The 20,022-nt window shown below is 40.6% G+C and overlaps 1 protein-coding gene across 1 annotated transcript in view; it reads left to right on the top strand.

Moving 5' to 3' along the window:
- Positions 1 to 20,022, top strand: part of LOC124596422 (DC-STAMP domain-containing protein 2) — a gene marked incomplete at its 5' end in the record, with an annotated part of 246,176 nt that overhangs the window by 94,474 nt on the left and 131,680 nt on the right. Inside the window, one exon of the mRNA XM_047135557.1 lies at positions 8,526 to 8,789. Within this exon, the coding sequence (XP_046991513.1) occupies positions 8,526 to 8,789 (264 nt within the window). The remainder of the gene's footprint in view (positions 1 to 8,525; positions 8,790 to 20,022) is intronic.

Here is a 20,022-nt window from a genome sequence, read left to right on the forward strand (position 1 = left end):
CCTAAATCATGACTTCAGCCAAATGCTGGGATGGTTTATTTGAAAGGGCATGGCTGACTTCCTTCTCCATCCTTCCTTAATCTGATAGGACTGATGACCTCGCTGTTTGCTCCCCTCCCCAAAATCAACCAACCAACCATCATTTTGGCACCAGTATGAGCTGGCTGCAGCCACTGCATTCAGAAATGGTCATTGTTACACATCTGAAAGAATCTGATCAACTGACAGCATGTAATACTCTGTCTGCCAAAAATGGTGAACCACCCAGGAGATGTAGTCAGATGTCAATGTAATTTTGTACACATACATAGCGTCAACAGGTATATGAATTATTAGAGTTGCAATTCTCTGCAGCAACCAGAACAGCCATCAGAGTGCATTGGTGTTGCTCATGTTTAGTGCTGTTGCTAGGACTTGTAGGGTATATAAGAGGCATGAACAGTATCAGATGTTGAGTGATTACTGTGAAGGATGTGGAGATGCTGTGCTCTCATTTGACACAGTGTTATCAGCATCTGACAGTGTTAGAAAAGGGTTTCATTGGTCTTAAGTTGTCTGGTTGGTTGATCATGCAATATCCACATTTGTGGGACATTCGGATATGACAGTGCCCTGATATTGGACAGCTTGGGAAAGTGAGGGCAATTATACTTGTTGTCAAGACGATGCTTATATTGTGCACCATGCACCTCATAAACCTTTCACATCTGCACCAGCCATCAAAGAACAATAACAGACACACTGCAACATTCATGTGAGATCTTGCACCATTAGTTGCACTCTACCAGCAGCTGGACTATGGAAATACTGCCCATTGCATAGGCTGGTGTTAACTAGAGGCGTGCATTATGCACCACAACAAGAGCTGGCCCACTTTGGACAGGCCAGCTCCCCTAGTGGCTGTGGCCCAGTACAGCCCAGTTTGCGAGGACCCGCCTATCCCAGGCCAGTACGCTGGGCTCTGCTGTACTCGACCTGATCAGCATGCTGCCGAGCAGATAGCAGTTTGTGTATCGCAACGCTGGAGGCTGCACTTGCCGAGTGACCCACAAGCTTAAGGAGACAATGCCACTCGTCTTCAGATGGGCAGACCACTTACCTGTGCACTACCTTGAACTGTCACTGACTTGGTCAACGTTAAGAAGAAATATAATTTACTGATCATCAGAATTCTTTCTTTTTTTTTCTTAAAACAAACTGTTAACATTCAGTTTCTTGCAGTGCCTTGTGAGAATTAAGTTGTGGGAGTCCACGAGTATTTCATTTTATTTGCACCTAACACAAGGTGTGATGGTCTGGTAAACATAGTTGTTGAGGATATCCAAGTTAAGTGTATGAAAAATAAACCAACAGTTATCGTAAACATGTTTTACATGTTGTGACTGACTGTATGAGCTTGGGTGGCAGAAATGACAAGGAGAACGTCTCAGGCTTGTGATGTGAAACTGCTACTTGGTTCAGCATGTGGTTCTCCAGTCATCATCCCAGGAAGTTGGTGGAAATGGTGTGCCCTGATCCACAGAGAATACAGCACATTCACAGATTTTTTTAATCTGTGTCAGCTGAAAAATCTGATTGATTAAAAAAAAGGACAGCTACCATTACAATTTTGTATGCAGTAGCATTCAGCACATAGAACCAGTTTTCGTGAATTATTTTTAATTAGTATTGTTTAAGTTGGCTGGTGTGTGGTGGAATTTATCTACCAAGAGCTACTACACTGACAAGTAATCCCTTGAGTGCAAGGTTGCAAGTTCAGTCTTTAGTAAGACTCATTTGAAAGAGTTGTGTTAATAATTGGATGGGAAAAATATTAGCTGCTAATGACTCACTGTGAGCATCAATAGGATGACAGAAAATGAGCGTCTGAGAGTTGTAGAGATTGACCTTCTAGGGGATGTTGTATAGCACTTCACAAAATGGACATCATCAACAGTCAAGAAATGTTCCAAACAAACCATTAACTTGCACAAACACCAGCACTGTGAACACCAAATGAAAAATGGCATGTCACAGTGATCACAAAAAATCATCAAGATTGAAGACAAACTCCTTGGAAATTACAAACCATGCAGGACTTTCAGCGAGGTATCTAATGCAAAAGGAATCATATTGGTGTAAAGGGATGATGAGAACTTATGGAATGTGATGGCACGTAACCTAATGTAAAACAGTCTGTCATGGAATTTACCATCTGTCATGGAATTTACTGTGAAACTGGCTATCCTTTAAGGCATAACTTCAGGAAGTGTGATAATATGTTATATAGACATGAAAGATGCAAACATCCAGAGGCTGAATTGTGTCCAATGATTCCAGATGCTACGAATTGCAATGTCACACACTTTTCAGAAGGGATAGTTTGCTCTAAAAGAGTATTGTCATGGATAACATGATTTGTCCTGTATCTTCTGCACTTCATGTACAGAAAATATGGGGTGTCAGATCCCATAAACATCATTGGCCTTTTGCAACCTCACACTTGAGGGGTTCCTTGTGAGTGTAAATGTACATGCACTGTGAACATTGTTCTGTCACAAATAAAAGACTGGGACGTTACTGTGTATATTATGGATCAACATCAGGACATTCAGGTAGCCAAAGAAAAGAAGTACTCGGAGGATATACCTCAGGAGGATTTATGGATTGAAAGTGTCTCAAGCTTTAAATGATAGCCTCCACTTCCAAAAGCTTTTGGTTTTATTCAGATGTGCCGCATCATGTTAACAGAGTACTTTTTACCTAAGTACACCATTGTGAAAGACTTCATAGACCTCTCTAGCCACCAATTGCTTGTTTGGAATTATGTCACAACAGCTATTGCAAGGCAAGTTTGTCCAAATTACACTGCATTTTGGCAAAAGAAGCAAAATTAAACCTTTCAAAAAGAGAAACATAGCATTACTCATAACTGGTGATGCTGCTTCAAATGAGAAAATGTTAACAATTCAGACAAAAATAACATGCCAATTATGCTGCAGTTTTGGGAGAATATCATAACACATCATATTTTTAATAGTGTGCGACTGAAATGGACACTTAAGAAAGGATTTCCTGTCTCTTCTTCAGGTGAGAAATATGAAAGTAATTTGCAGCAAATAGCATACTATATTTTTGTTCCAACCTTCTTCTCATTAATTGTCTATTGATCTATTAAAGATAGATTATACATATTTATAATCGATTTTAACATTAATGAGTAGTCTCAAGCAGTTCATAAAGTAATGAATATTATGTTTTTGTGACTTTGTTTTCCACAGACAGACAGGCACCAGATTTGTTATTTCTGATAGAACTATTCCGCATTTTTGCTGCAGAGTAGAACTGACCTAATAAAATTGTTTCATAATTCTGAAGCTGTGAACTCATCAACAACTTGCAGAATCTTGCCAGCTATTCACCGAATTCAGTATTTCTGATGAATTGAAAGATATTTGTAGTTAGAAGATTCACTCCCTCACTCTATCCAGGGACAGGAATAGAAAGATGTACAGTGTTTGCTGTACTTTTTCATATGTCAAATGATACTGAGATGTAGAGAGAAAATCCTTCTGTAAATTTCATTCCCAGCTGTCATTATTAAAGATAGGTTGGGTTACAGAATAGAGAAAACCTTTTTGTGTTGATTTGCTGTGACATAAGAGAAGAAATTTCATTTATTTTCATGCTATCAGATTCTCTTATCACTAGTGGTCAGTGACTTTTTTTTACAAATGACAGTATTGGATTGAAAAAAATAAGTAAATAAAAACTGTAGCTTTGGCTACATCTATGTAGATTAGAAAAATCCATATGTTAACAATAAGGCAAAATACTCTCCTCATCGTGTGCTATCACATGCTAAAATCTCATTTTGATATCTTGAGCAATTTAAGAGATATGAGGTATGCTATTAATGTTTCATTCTCATGCATGAGTGGTCAGGAATGAACATGATACATATTTTCCAATTTTTTGAGATTAGAAACACATAGAGACCTCCTGGAAAGTCTAAAGGAAAGTTCAATATCTTAGCTAAATTTCATTTCCAGAAACATATGGTGTTATATGCACCAAATGCAAAATCATAGCTACACGTATTTTTCATTATTTTTTTCAGGCTTAATCTGGTGCAAAAATCTTACAAGAAAAATCCAGATAAGTGCGAGTAGCATTCATGCACTGAGGATTCTGAACAAAATTAATTATGTATATAGATAGTTCATCCATCCTGGGAATCAATCATTTCAATGCTTTTTGTTTGTTATTGATATCAATACTGGCGAGACAACAAAATATGTGACATAAATAGCTGTATCTTTTGATTGCACTGGCATAGAAGGTCCGATATTTTACAGCACCTAGAGACCATAGGTTCTAGCGTGTGCGTGAATTTCAACTTGATTCATACATGATCAGAGGGTACCTTGTACCACTACTAATCATTTTCATGTTCCATTCCCAAATAGGGAAAGGGAAAAATTACTGCCGATATGCCCCCATACAAGCACGAATTTCATTTATCAGTAGAACCGTTCTGCCATCAGTTGCAAGTGCTGTTCTCTTAACAGTCAGATAGCAGAGAGACAGACAGACAACAAAGTGATCAAATAGAGGTCCCAATTTTACCGATTGAGGATGGAAACCTAAAAAATGAGCTCTCAGATTTCTACTTCTTGCTTCTTACAGATGTGATGTTTTGTGATAGTCATTTTTTAATTATATTTCACTAAATCCATTGTATTGGAATATAAAAGTACTTCTGACTGTTTATGCTTTAGCAGAATAGATCTTGCAATCTTGGATTGCCCTACACACTTAGGTAGGTTATGTGGAACTTTGTGACCCTTAAGGATGTGGTTGATATGAGTGCTGTAAATGTAGCTTAGGGAGCAAACATTGCAGCCCGGGCCTGGCTGCAGCTTGCAAGCAACAGATGGGCAAGCTGGATGGCTGAACATGCTAGCCACAGCTGGGTGTCAGCATGGGGCTGACCTGGACTGAGGTGGGCTGGCGGGCCAGTGAGCTGACAACCTACCTGGAACAGGCCAACCTGCCTGTAGTGGACTGCAGTGGGCCAGCAATCCACTGCACATGGCTCTGTTGTTAACACCACGACACAGATGGCTGTCCTTGGAGTAATACTGTGAGCAGGAACCATCTACATCTATGTACATTCTTCATAAGCCATTGCATGGTGCGTATCAGAGGGTACCTTGTACCACTATTAATCATTTTTCTGTTCCGTTAATAATTAGGGCAAGGGAAAAATTACTGCTTATATGCCACTGTGCAAGCATGAATTTCACGTATCTTGTCTTCATTGACCCTACATAAAATGTACACTGGCTACAGTATAATGATTCAGCAATCAGCTGCTTGTGCCATTCCCTGAATTTTCTCAATAGTGCTTCATGAAAAGAAAGTCATCTTCTCTCCAGGGGTTCCCATTTGAGCTCATGAAGGATCACCATAATACTCTCATGTTGACTGAACCTACTGGTAACAAATCTAGCACCACATCTCTGAATTGCATCAATGCTTTCCTGTAATCTAACGTAGGGGGTCCCCAAACATTTGAACAGTACTCAAGAATAGATTACATGAAAGTTCTGTGCCATGTTCTTTTAATGCTGATGAATGGCATCCATTTGTGTCCAGTGATGATTGCAGTTCTGCACCATCTCACCTAGTATGATGTGATCTGGGAGGAGGTTCCATTCTTCCAATGATTTGAAGAGGTACAGTGGTGTTTCCACTGGTGTCATGGTATGGGAAGATATCGGGTATGACTTCAGCTCAGGGCTGGTAGTGATTGAGGGAACTTCGATGGCACAGTTGTACATCATGGACATCCCGTGTCCTTAAGCTTTACCTGTCAATTGACAGTGTCATGTCGCCACTTTTCAACAGAACAATGCTTGTCCACACACAGCATATGTCTCTATGAACTGTCTGCATGACAGTGCACACATGCCACCAAGAATCCTAGATCTTTCCCCCATAGAACATGTGTGGGACCAACTCACACTACATCTCCGACAAAGAGCCAGAATTGTGGACCAATTACAACAATTGTGAGTCAGTTTGCTTCAGGACAGGCTGCAATGCTTTTGTGACACCCCTCTCAACTGAATCAGTGCAAGCATCTAGGCTAGAGGGGGCACAGTGTTGTGCTGAAAAGTGGGCTCAAGCTGCTAAGTTCTTTGTAGATTTGACTCAGTTTTATGATCACTACAGTAAAGTTACATAGCTTCTCAACTTGTGAAGTTTCATTTCATTTCTTCCACCCCATCTGAGTGCATCACATTTTTGGTCAGGCAGAATGTATAAGGCAAACCAAATGTGTTGTACAAACAAAGTACTGTGACTGCTGTTTGTGAAGCTGCTAAACTTGATTGGTGATCTACTGGACTACATTTCAAATGGTCACCTATTTGTTCAAATTAGGTGACAATGGCACATGTGGTGGTGTGGAGCCACACTGCAAAATTTATACACTAGAGCCTATCTTTTAAAAACACACAACAACCAAAGAAAGTAAAAAATAAATCACTAAAGCAAAATGAAAACAAGAACATATTTTATATTTGCTACCTCTTGCACATAATAAGTAAAAGTAAACTACATGCTAGTTACATACCAAGTACTGCTGCAGCTGATACAATTACTGTGAAAACTGATGCACTGCTGAAATGAGGAAGGAGTGTCTACTCCCATATTCATAGCCCCATCTTCTGCTGTTTCTTCGTCTTCAAGCCTCTCACCTGTCCTAAGGTGTGCAACTTTAATATTCACCCTGCCCACTCCATTGGCAAATTTATTCACTCAAGGGAGACTGTAGCATCACAAAAGTGCATGGCGTCTGTGTGCCTCTGACAAAAAACAACGATTGAAAACAGCACTACATTGTCACAAGCCTTCTGTATGTCTCTTTGTACTGTTCATTATTCCTGCTATATGCTGAATGGATAATTTTTTTCATATTAATTTTAGTGTAGGAAATAAGTCATTGCTAAATTATTGATATTATGTGCTACTAAAATCTTCATGTGTTAAAGTGACAAAATTACACTCCTGGAAATTGAAATAAGAACACCGTGAATTCATTGTCCCAGGAAGGGGAAACTTTATTGACACATTCCTGGGGTCAGATACATCATATGATCACACTGACAGAACCACAGGCACATAGACACAGGCAACAGAGCATGCACAATGTCGGCACTAGTACAGTGTATATCCACCTTTCGCAGCAATGCAGGCTGCTATTCTCCCATGGAGACGATCGTAGAGATGCTGGATGTAGTCCTGTGGAACGGCTTGCCATGCCATTTCCACCTGGCGCCTCAGTTGGACCAGCGTTCGTGCTGGACATGCAGACCGCGTGAGACGACGCTTCATCCAGTCCCAAACATGCTCAATGGGGGACAGATCTGGAGATCTTGCTGGCCAGGGTAGTTGACTTACACTTTCTAGAGCACGTTGGGTGGCACGGGATACATGCGGACGTGCATTGTCCTGTTGGAACAGCAAGTTCCCTTGCCGGTCTAGGAGTGGTAGAACAATGGGTTCGATGACGGTTTGGATACACCGTGCACTATTCAGTGTCCCCTCGACGATCACCAGTGGTGTACGGCCAGTGTAGGAGATCGCTCCCCACACCATGATGCCGGGTGTTGGCCCTGTGTGCCTCGGTCGTATGCAGTCCTGATTGTGGCGCTCACCTGCACGGCACCAAACATGCATACGACCATCATTGGCACCAAGGCAGAAGCGACTCTCATCGCTGAAGACGACACGTCTCCATTCGTCCCTCCATTCACGCCTGTCGCGACACCACTGGAGGCGGGCTGCACGATGTTGGGGCGTGAGCGGAAGACGGCCTAACGGTGTGCGGGACCGTAGCCCAGCTTCATGGAGACGGTTGCGAATGGTCCTCGCCGATACCCCAGGAGCAACAGTGTCCCTAATTTGCTGGGAAGTGGCGGTGCGATCCCCTATGGCACTGCGTAGGATCCTACGGTCTTGGCGTGCAACCGTGCGTCGCTGCGGTCCGGTCCCAGGTCGACGGGCACGTGCACCTTCCGCTGACCACTGGCGACAACATCGATGTACTGTGGAGACCTCACGCCCCACGTGTTGAGCAATTCGGCGGTACGTCCACCGGGCCTCCCGCATGCCCACTATACGCCCTCGCTCAAAGTCCGTCAACTGCACATAAGGTTCACGTCCACGCTGTCGCGGCATGCTACCAGTGTTAAAGACTGCGATGGAGCTCCGTATGCCACGGCAAACTGGCTGACACTGACGGCGGCGGTGCACAAATGCTGCGCAGCTAGCGCCATTCGACGGCCAACACCGCGGTTCCTGGTGTGTCCGCTGTGCCGTGCGTGTGATCATTGCTTGTACAGCCCTCTCGCAGTGTCCGGAGCAAGTATGGTGGGTCTGACACACCGGTGTCAATGTGTTCTTTTTTCCATTTCCAGGAGTGTATTTATAAATATATTGGTTCAAGTTATTTTAACTTTCATAACTTGTTGTAGTGCAAGTCATCAAGAGTGCTGCAAGCTGGTTAGGTAGTATTATCAACATCTGCAATAAGGAACTTGGAACCCCATTTGAACGCTGCATGCGTGTATTTGAGCCAGCCATTTCTGACTGTGTGGCTGCACTTGGACCTCTTTTCTCTTGGCTTTGCTCAATTGTGTATGTAGGACAGGCCTTATGTTTTATCTTCAAGGTCTTGGATCTAATATGTGCCTTGGTTGATCTCATTAAAGACACAGTCACTGGACCAATAAAGAAAAGTAAGTTTTGTGATTGTCAACAAATGGGCACCAATTACAATTAATACATTATTAAATGTAATATAGATAGTAACTTCAAAACTTTGGTCTTTTGTTCGTTATTCCTTTGCCCCTTTTTTATCATTGAGTTAGTTGTTTATGGTAGATCTTGAATTTATAGATACAAAATCTGATTGGAAACATTTCTTTCAATATTACTGATGGTTAAAATGTCTATCATGTTAGCAGAATTCCCAATTATTATCTGATGAAATAGCTTCTTATACTTCAGTAGCTTGTGAACTGTTCCAATATGAATAGGATCGTAAGATGGGGGAACATAAAACCACAGCTTTTGCTAGTACAAGTCTTAAATAGATGTGAACTCAAATATACAACCATAGAGAACAGGTTGCTATATAGAGCAAACAAAAGATTCAGATGCTAATTTGGGGTTCTAAGATCATAGTATTGAAAGTAGATTGCTACATAGGAGATTAATGTGATAACAGATTAATGCATTCCTTCAGGAGTATCACATAGAGATTAAGTGTATAAAATATTCATTTTTTTCTATGAAATTCTTAGCTGTAATTTCTACCTGTGATGAGGTAAGATGTTAGCATTATTAATAAAACAAGATGTAAAGGTTAGTGACTATTTTCAGGAAAAATGACAATGATGTGAACAGACAATACCATTATTAGAAGAAAATTCTATATGGTCAATAATCAAAGATGCTCTATTTAGGAATTAATGGGAGAGCAAAGTCAAGTGGAAGTTATGTATTCCACAAACAGTAGCAAACGATTTCCTATGGCTCATACACAAAGGAATTTGCATTTTGGAATACGTAAATATATCAAATCTATGAATCAAAAATCTAAATAGAAATGTAAGGAGCACATGAAGAACACGTGAGGTATGCCAAAAATTTGAGGAGCATAATATTAAACTATCTTACAAATTGTAGCTCATAATTCCTAAAGCTTTGCATGATCTTAGTGCAGCAGAATTTTTTGGCCAATTAAAACAAGGTAGAGGAGGGGTAACATATATTTTTGTCCTTATTGAATTTTGGTTGAAATATGTAAAACTATATCCAAATAAACAAGAAAAAGTGGCCAGAGTAATAAACTGGTGGTGGTGGTGGTTAGTGTTTAACGTCCCGTCGACAACGAGGTCATTAGAGACGGAGCGCAAGCTCGGGTTAGGGAAGGATTGGGAAGGAAATCGGCCGTGCCCTTTCAAAGGAACCATCCCAGCATTTGCCTGAAACGATTTAGGGAAATCACGGAAAACCTAAATCAGAATGGCCGGAGACGGGATTGAACCGTCGTCCTCCCGAATGCGAGTACTGTGTGCTAACCACTGCGCCACCTTGCTCGGTAGTAATAAACTGCTTAAGAGAATACTTTGTAGATATAAGTAAACCACACAGATTATTAGCATATAATGGCTCACAATTCACAAGCAACAGTTTTAAGGAATTTCTAGCTTAGGAGGGTGTTAAACATATGACAGTAGCAAAATACTATCCGCAATTGAACCCTTGTGAACGGATAACGAAAGAAATAGGACAGTTATGGAGAACGCATTGTTCTGAAAGATATACTACTTGGACTCAGAGGATTCCTGGGTTTTAGATGATAATATACGAATTCTCACAAATTCTACAGGACTATCACCAGTGGAGGTGATGAATAAAAAGTTTATTGGAGAACCTATATTAAAAATATTCAAATGGCCATAGAATTAGAAGAGTTACATAGGATAGTAGGTGACAGTCTACATAGGCAAGTGGAATTCTGGGTGAATAAATATAATGAAAAGGCAAATGCACCTTTCTTTAACACAGATGAATTAGTACTAGCTAAGGATTATCATCAAAGATCAAATGTAAAGAAAGAGATGATGTAACATTTCTAGATATTGTGGATCTTTTAGAATAATGAGTGTACCACATTCACAAGTAGTGTTTCTGGTAGACTCTAAAATGGAGCAAGAGATAGGACTGTATGAGATTGATACAATAAAGAAATTTAAGACCTCAAGAGAATGTGCCATTTTTGCAGATTAGGCAGATCGATGACCACCAGGTTCCAAGTTAGCTGCTTCATTACTTCATGTTAAGTTTTCCGTGAAGCAATTTATATGTCTTTAATTATCCTGTTGATTATATTTTACATCCCTCTGTTACTGGTCTACTTTACATCATGAAAGTAAAAGCGAAAGCCTGTTATTTGGACATAAAGAGTATGAAATATGAAAATAATGATTATAAGGTCTATTTGAGTACATGTAAAGTAATTTTTTATATTTTATACATAGGATTTTCTTCTTTTCCTGTTCTCTTATAAACAGTCATTCGGTTTTGTATATCTTTCATAGGGGTATTTGGTCATATAAGGTGCTAAACATGTAATGCAAACTGTTACGTACAGAGGGCCTTGCAGTCCAATATATACGTTTCACAGTGGTGAAATATTGTGAGGGGCCATTGCATACAGACATGTTGACTAGCATGTAGCTATCAATCTCTACTAGCTACTCATGGGGGTGTAGTTACGATCCATTCTGTAGAGCATGCCAACTGCATTTTGTCACACGGCATCTCGGTGAGGAACCCATCAGGAAGGGTACCTTGGGGTAGAGGTTGGTATGGGAGCCTGTCTTTGGGAATCTTGTCTTCTTTATTTCTTCAATCCTAACATATGCATTCTTATATTTTCCTTTCATTTTTCTCCAACAGGAGTTCTGGTTCCTTCTTCCTTCTTTCCAGATTCATACATTTCTATCACTGAAACCCTTCATTTATCCATTCCATATTGTGACAAATATAACCTGTTTCACATGTAATACCAAGGATGGAATGGGGTAACACACAAAAGACATATTGACATAGACAATGATATTTTTTAATGCATGGACAAGAAGGTTGTGGGTATTATGTTAAGATGCATTTGTCAGTAATGTCAGTTGAATGATGTGAGAAGGAAGGGTGCCAACAATACCACAACAAATGGAAAGTTATACACTAACAAGTACATGAAAATGGAATGGCAAGGAACATGAACTGTTTTGCTGAGATCACGATAGATGGCATTAGAGTTATCACTGATAAGAAAATGTGGATGCCTTGTTTAACAGATGAGGAGCAAAATTAATCTAAGAAAAAACTTTTGTTATCTCAGAAGAAAGCACTAGGACTTGAAGGGTTTGTGTGAATATAAGAAAACCACAATAATTGTGAATATACACGATGGGGAAAAAATCACAACACCCAGAAAGAGGTGTGCGAGATAGATGAAAGTTGGTAGGTGTGTTATACCTGAAAGATGATGTATATTCAGATTTCACACCAGTTGCATAAAAGTAGTGCTAATAGCTTAGTAGCACCACTATGAGGACGCAAATCAGATTTGCTTTATATAAGCACTGTAATGGTCTTGAGCATTAGATACCTTTCAGAATGAACATAGTGGTGGGTGCTAGAAGAAATGCCTTTAAGATGATGAAGATCCCATTATCAATAGCTCACTGTGCATGGTAATAGGGTATGTGGTGAAGCTGGATGTTACTGCCATATTGTGCTGCACCTGCAGCAGCAATTCTAGCAGCAGTTGGCACAGTGACTGAACAAATTGTTACATGTCAGTTATTTCAAGACAGCTACCCGAGCCAGAAGCCATGTAGCGTGCACTCCACTGACTCAGACCAACACCATTTGCGATTTCAGTGTCATAAAGTGAGAGTTCATTGGAGGGTAGAGTGGAGGTTTGTTGTGTTTTCTGACAAAAGCCGGTTCTGCCTTGGTGTTAGTGATGGCCATGTGATGGTCAGGAGGAGGCCAGGTGAGCACTTGTGACCAGTCTGTCTGGAGCCTAGACACTGTACCTACATCTGGAGTAATGGTCTGGGATCCGATTTTGTATGACAGCAGGAGCATTTTCACATTTTTCCTCCCACCTTGACAGCAAATTTGCACATCAGTCCAATGATTCCATCTGTTGTGCTGCAATTTATGAACAGTATTCCAGGGGGAGCTTTCTGACAGGATAATGCTCACCCACATACTAGGCTGTTATAACCCAATATGCCCTACTGAGTGTCGACATGTTGTCTTGGCCTGCTTGATCATCGGATCTGTCTCCAGTCGAGCTTGTATGGGACATCAGTAGACAGCTGTAGAATCATCCACAACCAGCCATAACCGTCCCTGTATTGGCCAACCATGTGCAACAGGCATGAGACTTCATCCCTCAAATTTACATCCAGAACCTGTATGACACAATGCATACACATTTTCATGCTTAGATTCAACATTCTGACAGCTACACCATTTATTAATGTAGCAGCGTTTCACAGTTGCAATGGTTTTTCTGGCGCTTACATCTTGCAATGTTAATCGCTTAAATATGTTACCTAGACAAATGTATTCCTGAAATTTCATTACTATGCATTCATTATTTATTGGTACTGGGATTTTTTCCATCAGTGTATTATGTGTTTTAACCCAAGAATGCAAATCTTAAGAGCAATTAAGTAAATGGTTTGTATGTTACAATAATAAAAAAGATTAAATAAAATAACAGCCAACAAAGACATGCTCTTAACAGGATATAAGTATCCACACTGTAATATCTGTTGCTAATATTTGTCTATATATTTGAAAGGGAAAAATAACAGATAAAAGGTACACTTGCCTGAATTTTTCCATTTTTTTTCTTTTTGAAGTAAGTTTGATGCAACTATGTGAGTAATAAGGAACAAGGAACAATATTATAATCTAGTAACAAGTAATGATGTCTTGATGAACAGCTCTTAAAGACAAGTACATGTAAGTGAAGACTTGTTGAGAAACACTTGGATAACATACATGTGAGCTACAGCAATTCAAGAAGCATAAAGAAATGGTATGAATGTAGGAGGCAGGAAAATTTTGTTTTAAATAGACAGGTTAAAGTCACTAAGCTACTGAGAAACTTTGATGTTGGAAATTATCAAAGTAAGGGTCATAAGCTGTGCATACAATTTCAAATTTTAAAGTGGAGTGGATCCAGTTTTATGTATGGGAGACATTAAGGATGGGTGGACATGTAGGAGGGGTGGTCTAGTCTTTGGTCTGGTGAATCGATGGAAGGGATTATTTGCACCATATATACTGGAGAGCAAAGGATAGGCAGACCAATAGTAGGGATGACTTATGCGTAGGTCAGGTGGATTCATAGAAGGACTGACCTGTACTGTTTCTTTACGTAGAGGGAGGAGGAGAGGGACACACGTCACAAAGACAACATTGTATTTTCACAGTATTGGCGCAAAGATAAGTGTGAGTGCATTTCTTCCAGAATTATGAAGATGTATAATGATGATGAGTCATGCTGCTAAGGTGTTCTCTATATTAGTCAAAAGCAAACGGGCTTACCTGGGCAATGACTGATCTTCATTTCTGTACATGTTGACTTATCACAAATCTGAGATTCACAATCATGGAAAGTTGTATAGAGTAAAATGTCAACATGTAATTCCTTGTGGTAAATAAAATTTAAACCTTGTACATCTTGATAAAGTAGGAGAGATTTGGTTGTTACAAGCCAGTAACATGAGACTACCATTGATTAAGAATAATTAAATCGTTATAGAGCCTGACTGATCATGGCAAGTACTTCACAGGGATTTTGACAAGGCAGATGTCGAAGCCTCTAATTGTTAGCTGTTCCAACTTATAATTGTGTGCTGTGCTTTAGCTGGATCATGCATCATAATAAATGCCGATGTATCACTTAATTGAGTAACTTTATTGTTTGATGACAGAGAGCAGATACTTGAATAACATTGTTAAAACTGTAACTGTACAGGAGACTGAAGTAAAAATGAACTGCCTCTAATTACTATGTCATGTTTGTAGCTATCAACAGTCAAGGGATGCTGTAACGCCACAGAGCACAACACAAAAAACCTAGCGCCTCTGGAGTGCAGTGTGTGAACTCTGACAGCTCACCTGAACACACACAGCAGCTGATTTCAATCTCATTTCTTGGCAAAATCATCACTAAACTGTCACCACAGCAGCTCCCTCAGAGGAAGTGGACCACCCTACAGAAAGTGTGGAGGAAATTCACTTGTCATCCGGAGAGTGTTGCGCATAATGTAGGTGCTGGTGCTGGTGGCCAAAGTCATCATACCTTAGTCAATCGCAATTTCTGGAACACACCTACTGGCTTTGCTTGGTCAGTAGAGATGGCAGTGGGCTTGCCATTTACTTATTTATCAACAGTGCATGCTTCTCATTGTAGGACTCTATGGGACCTTTGTAAATCAGTTGAAGGGATGGTCTGACGCAATCTGTAGGAGACACGGCATCAATACAGCTTTCCTGGTCATGGTGTACATAGGTGGAGATGTCCCATGTCAAGAAGGGTGGCAAGGGCAAACCTGGAAAATGTGTCCCTTCAACTGACGAATGAAGTTGCTATGGTGGTGGTCAGAAAAATGGAAGGACTTCATGTCTACATATTCTCTCGGTAGGAATAGCACTTCACAATAAACTAGCTCTGTCAATGATGAATCTAAGTTGGGTTCCTAAGCACTTCTTAGAGCAAGGAAGACCATTGTTAGAGCTGTCATCCAATTGGTATGATGACATGTGTGTGCTGCCTTCAGTGAATAGTGCTAGCATTCTGTAATACTGTTAATGGCCGACTGGTAACTTGTTGTTTTTTGGTGAAGAGTGCTGTAGAATTTGTTCAGGTGAGCAGAAAGGTCAGATTCGAAAAGGTGGCCATTGTCCATTGATATGTCTAGTGGGCAACCAAATCAAGCAGTTCAGCTTGCGACAAGTGTATAGTGTAAGGTTTCTATGGAAATGTTGAATATTGGCACTGCTTCTGGCCAGTGAGGTAATCAGTTGATTGTTAGAATGTAATGTTGGCCAAAAGATGAAGGCAATGGTTGTAAACATCAATATGTACATGTGAAAATTGTGTAGTTGAATCAGGGAAGGCCCCCCCACAGGTGCAAACACAGGCAGAAAACTTTGCTTTGCTGGCACTTGATGCTTTTTGAATTCACTCTCAATAGTCTTTTTGAACTCCAGGCCAAACAAATCATTGTGAGACTAGGCGAAATGTTGATCTGATGCCAGGATGACACAAGCTATGCATACTGTCAACTGTTCACTGTTGAAATGTAGCTGGTGAGAATGGATGAGGTTTTCCAGTCAAAATATAATTTGACATCTGCACCAGGAACATCAAGAAGTTGCAACTCTAAGGCTGATGATGTATCCTTGAGGAGATTCTGGAGTTCCTGGTCAACCTCTTGTGGCTTGGTGAGTCACACAAAATCAATAGTGTTTGAAATGTTGCTGACATAGGAAAGACAATCTGCTACTACATTGTCAATTCCAGAAATGTGTTTGATGTTGATCTTAAACTGGGTGATAAATACAAGTTGATTATGTTGACAAGGCGAATGGTTGTTGTTGTTTTGCCAGAATGTAAAAGTGAGCAGCTTATGGTCTGTATAAACAGTAAAGTCTTTGGTTTATAGTTGTGGTCGAAACTACTTGATGGCCTCATAAATAACAAGTATTGCCCTCTCATATGTGCTCCACTTTTGCTATGATGGAAATAGCTTATGTGAGAAAAAAAGACAGTTGTAGCCCCACACCATCATGGAACTGCTGTAATGCTTCAGCTATAGCTGTTTGACTTGTGTCTACAACTGGTGCGATGGGTACATCCAGCTCAGGGTATGCAAGGAGTGCTGCATCTGCTATGCTCTGTTTTGTCACTTTGAAGGCACAGTCTGTTGACTGAGTCAGTGAGCTGCCCTTGATTTTTGGACCAGTGAGTGCTGCAATCAACAGTTTTTGTAGCTCAGTCGAGTGTGGCACTTGTTTATGATAGAAGTTTAGCATGCCCAAAGCAGCATCATAATTCTTTAGCAATGTTTGATCGAGCAATTTGTGGGATGGCTTCATTTTGATAGTGAGCCTGCAGATGAAATCTGTTGTCCTAGAAAGCTGAACTGCGGCTGACAAAACATGCACTTAGCTGTTTTGAGAACTGTGCCTTATTGTTGTACCCACTTAAAAACTTCAATTAAATTTATTCTGCTCAGCAGTAGACATAAATACAAGAATATTGTCTAAGTAGGCAAAGCAAGTACTGAGTTGATAAATCCTCGCCGTGTCTGCGCAGCCTTCCTTTGGCCGAATGTCATAAAAAGGCTCTCAAACAATCCAAATGGTGAGATGATGGCTGTCTTTGGAATATCTTCCTCTATCATTGCAATTTGTGTAAAAACCTTAGCACTATCAATCTTACTGAGCAAGGTTGCTCTGGATAAAGCATGATTATAGTCACTTAACAGAGGCACTGAGTTCTAGTCAGGTCTGTTAGAGTGTTAAGTGCATGATAGTTTCCATGCAGATGCCACGCACCACCCTTCATTGGTACAAGGTCAAATTCAGATGGTCATGGACTACTGGATGGATGATTGATGCCCTCTTTCAGGATGGCATCAAATTCCACATTCACAATGGATAAGCAATCATCGAGCTAAACATCTGGGTCAAGACAAGATAGGCAGACCATCAGTAGTCTTAATTTGAGATACGGTGTTGTGGTATACCTATGTAGGCACCCCAGTTGGGCAGTCAGGGCTGGAAACTGTAGTAGTAGGCGAACTTGCCATCACACCTGGCTGCTTCTACAATGTTGGCTATGTGCACCACTGCACCATGTCAGAAACGCAAAGCTATCAGGCCTGTAATGCTGTCAGCAATTTGTGCATTCACCATGTCTGGTAGTAGGTGGTAGAATACCAAAAAATCAGCCCCAATGATGGTCTCCATGACATCCACAATTGTAAAATCCCATGTTAACACATGACGCAGTCGAAGATTCAGTTCCATATGCTGTGTGCCATGTGTTGTTATAGAGGAACTGTTGACTGCAGATAGACAGATCAAGGTTGGTGGTTGACTACTGTGTAATGAGATCCATGGGAATATACACAAATCTGAGCCTGTGTCTATTAAATACTTTCAGCCTGACTTCCTGTCTCATATAAATAGGCGCTGTGACTGTGCCCTGCAATCGGATGATCGCCACTGCCATTTGGGAAGGCTCAAAGTATGGTGCATTTGTGTACTGTATCACCAAATCTGCAATAATACCAACAGATGGAGTGTCCCAGAAGTTGAAGAGGTTGTGGAAGAAATGGCTTGTTGACTTTAAGCGGCATCAGTTTCCATTCCTACTAAGATCACACTGAGATAACAGCTCACTGATCTGTTTCGAGATACAGCACAGAAATGCCAGTGTCGACATTGGTGATGTCAGTGTGGTTTATCCTGCACTACAACAAATGAGCAACTCAATTTAAAAGTGAATTAAGATTTGCAAACTATGATAGAAATCCCAGACATGATAATACCATATGTGTTTCCAGACTTGCTTGTGCATTTACTGCCTTTCTGGCCACATAACCTAACATTATGGTATGCACAAATGGAAGCCAGTTTTTATTATTCCAGAATTACTGTGGGCTCTAAAAAGTTCACAATTGTGGTGAGCCAGTTAGAACATCGATATGAGACTGAAGATGTAATATCCATGCCACCTATCACGAACTCCTATGAGAAGTCAGAACTTATGTGTAGAGTCTCTGCATCTCAAGAAGAATGGGTGAGGCAAGTTTTAACACAGGAGAATATTTGAGATTGGAAGCCTCCTCAGTATCTCAAACACTTTTGAAACAAGATTGACACTGGCAAAGTATCAGATAACTTGCTACATGTGTCATGGACCAGTCACCTGCTACCTCAAAAGAAGGCAATAGTAGCATCACAAACAGAGATGTCAATGGATGCAGTGGCCGACTTGACTGACAGGATTATGGATGCAATGATGCTCACTCCAATAAGTGCAGTGATAGCATTGTGTAGCAGCACATCACACCCACAGACTGCAACAATCTTGCAGCCAAGGTTGATGTCCTCACCAAACAGATTAGTGAGTTATCATCTTGACATGACCATAGTAGTGAAAGAAACCAGTACCACAAAAGGTCACTAAGCCATCTTCCACAAGCTCTTTGACTTTTGGGACCACAGCACTTCCTCGTCCAAAAATCAAAGGCAGCTCACTGATTCAATAAATGGACACCATGAGCTCTGCCTTTAAGTGGCAAAACAGGGCATAGTGGGTGCAGCACTCCTCACATGTCCTGACTGGATGCACCCTTTGCACTAGTTGTAGATGTGAGTCAAATGGCTATAGGTGAGCAGTAGAGCAGCTCCGTGATGGTGTGTGGCAACCACAGGCTTTTTTCTTGCTTAAGCTGTCTCCATCATAACAAAAGTGGAACGCATATGACAGGGAACTACTTGCGATTTATGACATGTCAAGTACTTTCGTCCACAACTAGAAGACAGAGACTTTACTTTTTGTACGGAGTATAAGCCGCTCACTTATTCATTACAACAAAACAGCTACAATCACTCATCTTGCCAACAAAATCAACTTTTATTTATTGCCCAGTTTAAGAAGGACATCAGACACATCTCTGGAATTGACAATGTAGTAGCAGATTATCTTTCCCATGCTAGCAGCATTTCAAACACTATCAATTTTGCGTGACTCACCAAGGCACAAGAGACAAACCAAGAACTCCAGAATCTCTTCAAGGAAACAATATCAGCCTTATAATTACAACTAGTTGACATTCCAGGTGCAGATGTCAGATTATATTGTGACTTATGTTCTTGAAAACCTCATCCATTCTCGGCAGCTACATTCCTCAGACGCACCTCTGACAGCATGCATAACTTGTGTTATCCTGGTATCAGACCAACATTCTGCATAGCCCCACAATGATTTGTTTGGCCTGGAGTTTTAAAACGCTGTTGAGAGTGGACTCCTAAATGTGTCAGATGCCAGACAAGTTTCCCGCCAAATGCAAGCACCTGTGGAGGACATTCCAGACTCACATACATGATTCACACATGTATGTATTAATGTTGTAGGTCTGTTGCCTTCATCTAATGGCCAGTGTTACATTGTGACCATTCATTTATTTATTTATTTGTTATCTTTTTTTGCATATAGTCACCAACTGGTGACTTTTGCAAACGTCATAGCATTTTTGTACAATTTTTGTATAAACAGTAGTAATTTGCAATTCACATGTACAAGAAGCCACTTATGGGTGATGCACTTGGCAATATATAGTACAGTACTTC

Source organism: Schistocerca americana, chromosome 1 (genome assembly GCF_021461395.2).
Source record: "Schistocerca americana isolate TAMUIC-IGC-003095 chromosome 1, iqSchAmer2.1, whole genome shotgun sequence".
Taxonomy (NCBI): Eukaryota; Metazoa; Arthropoda; class Insecta; order Orthoptera; family Acrididae; genus Schistocerca; species Schistocerca americana.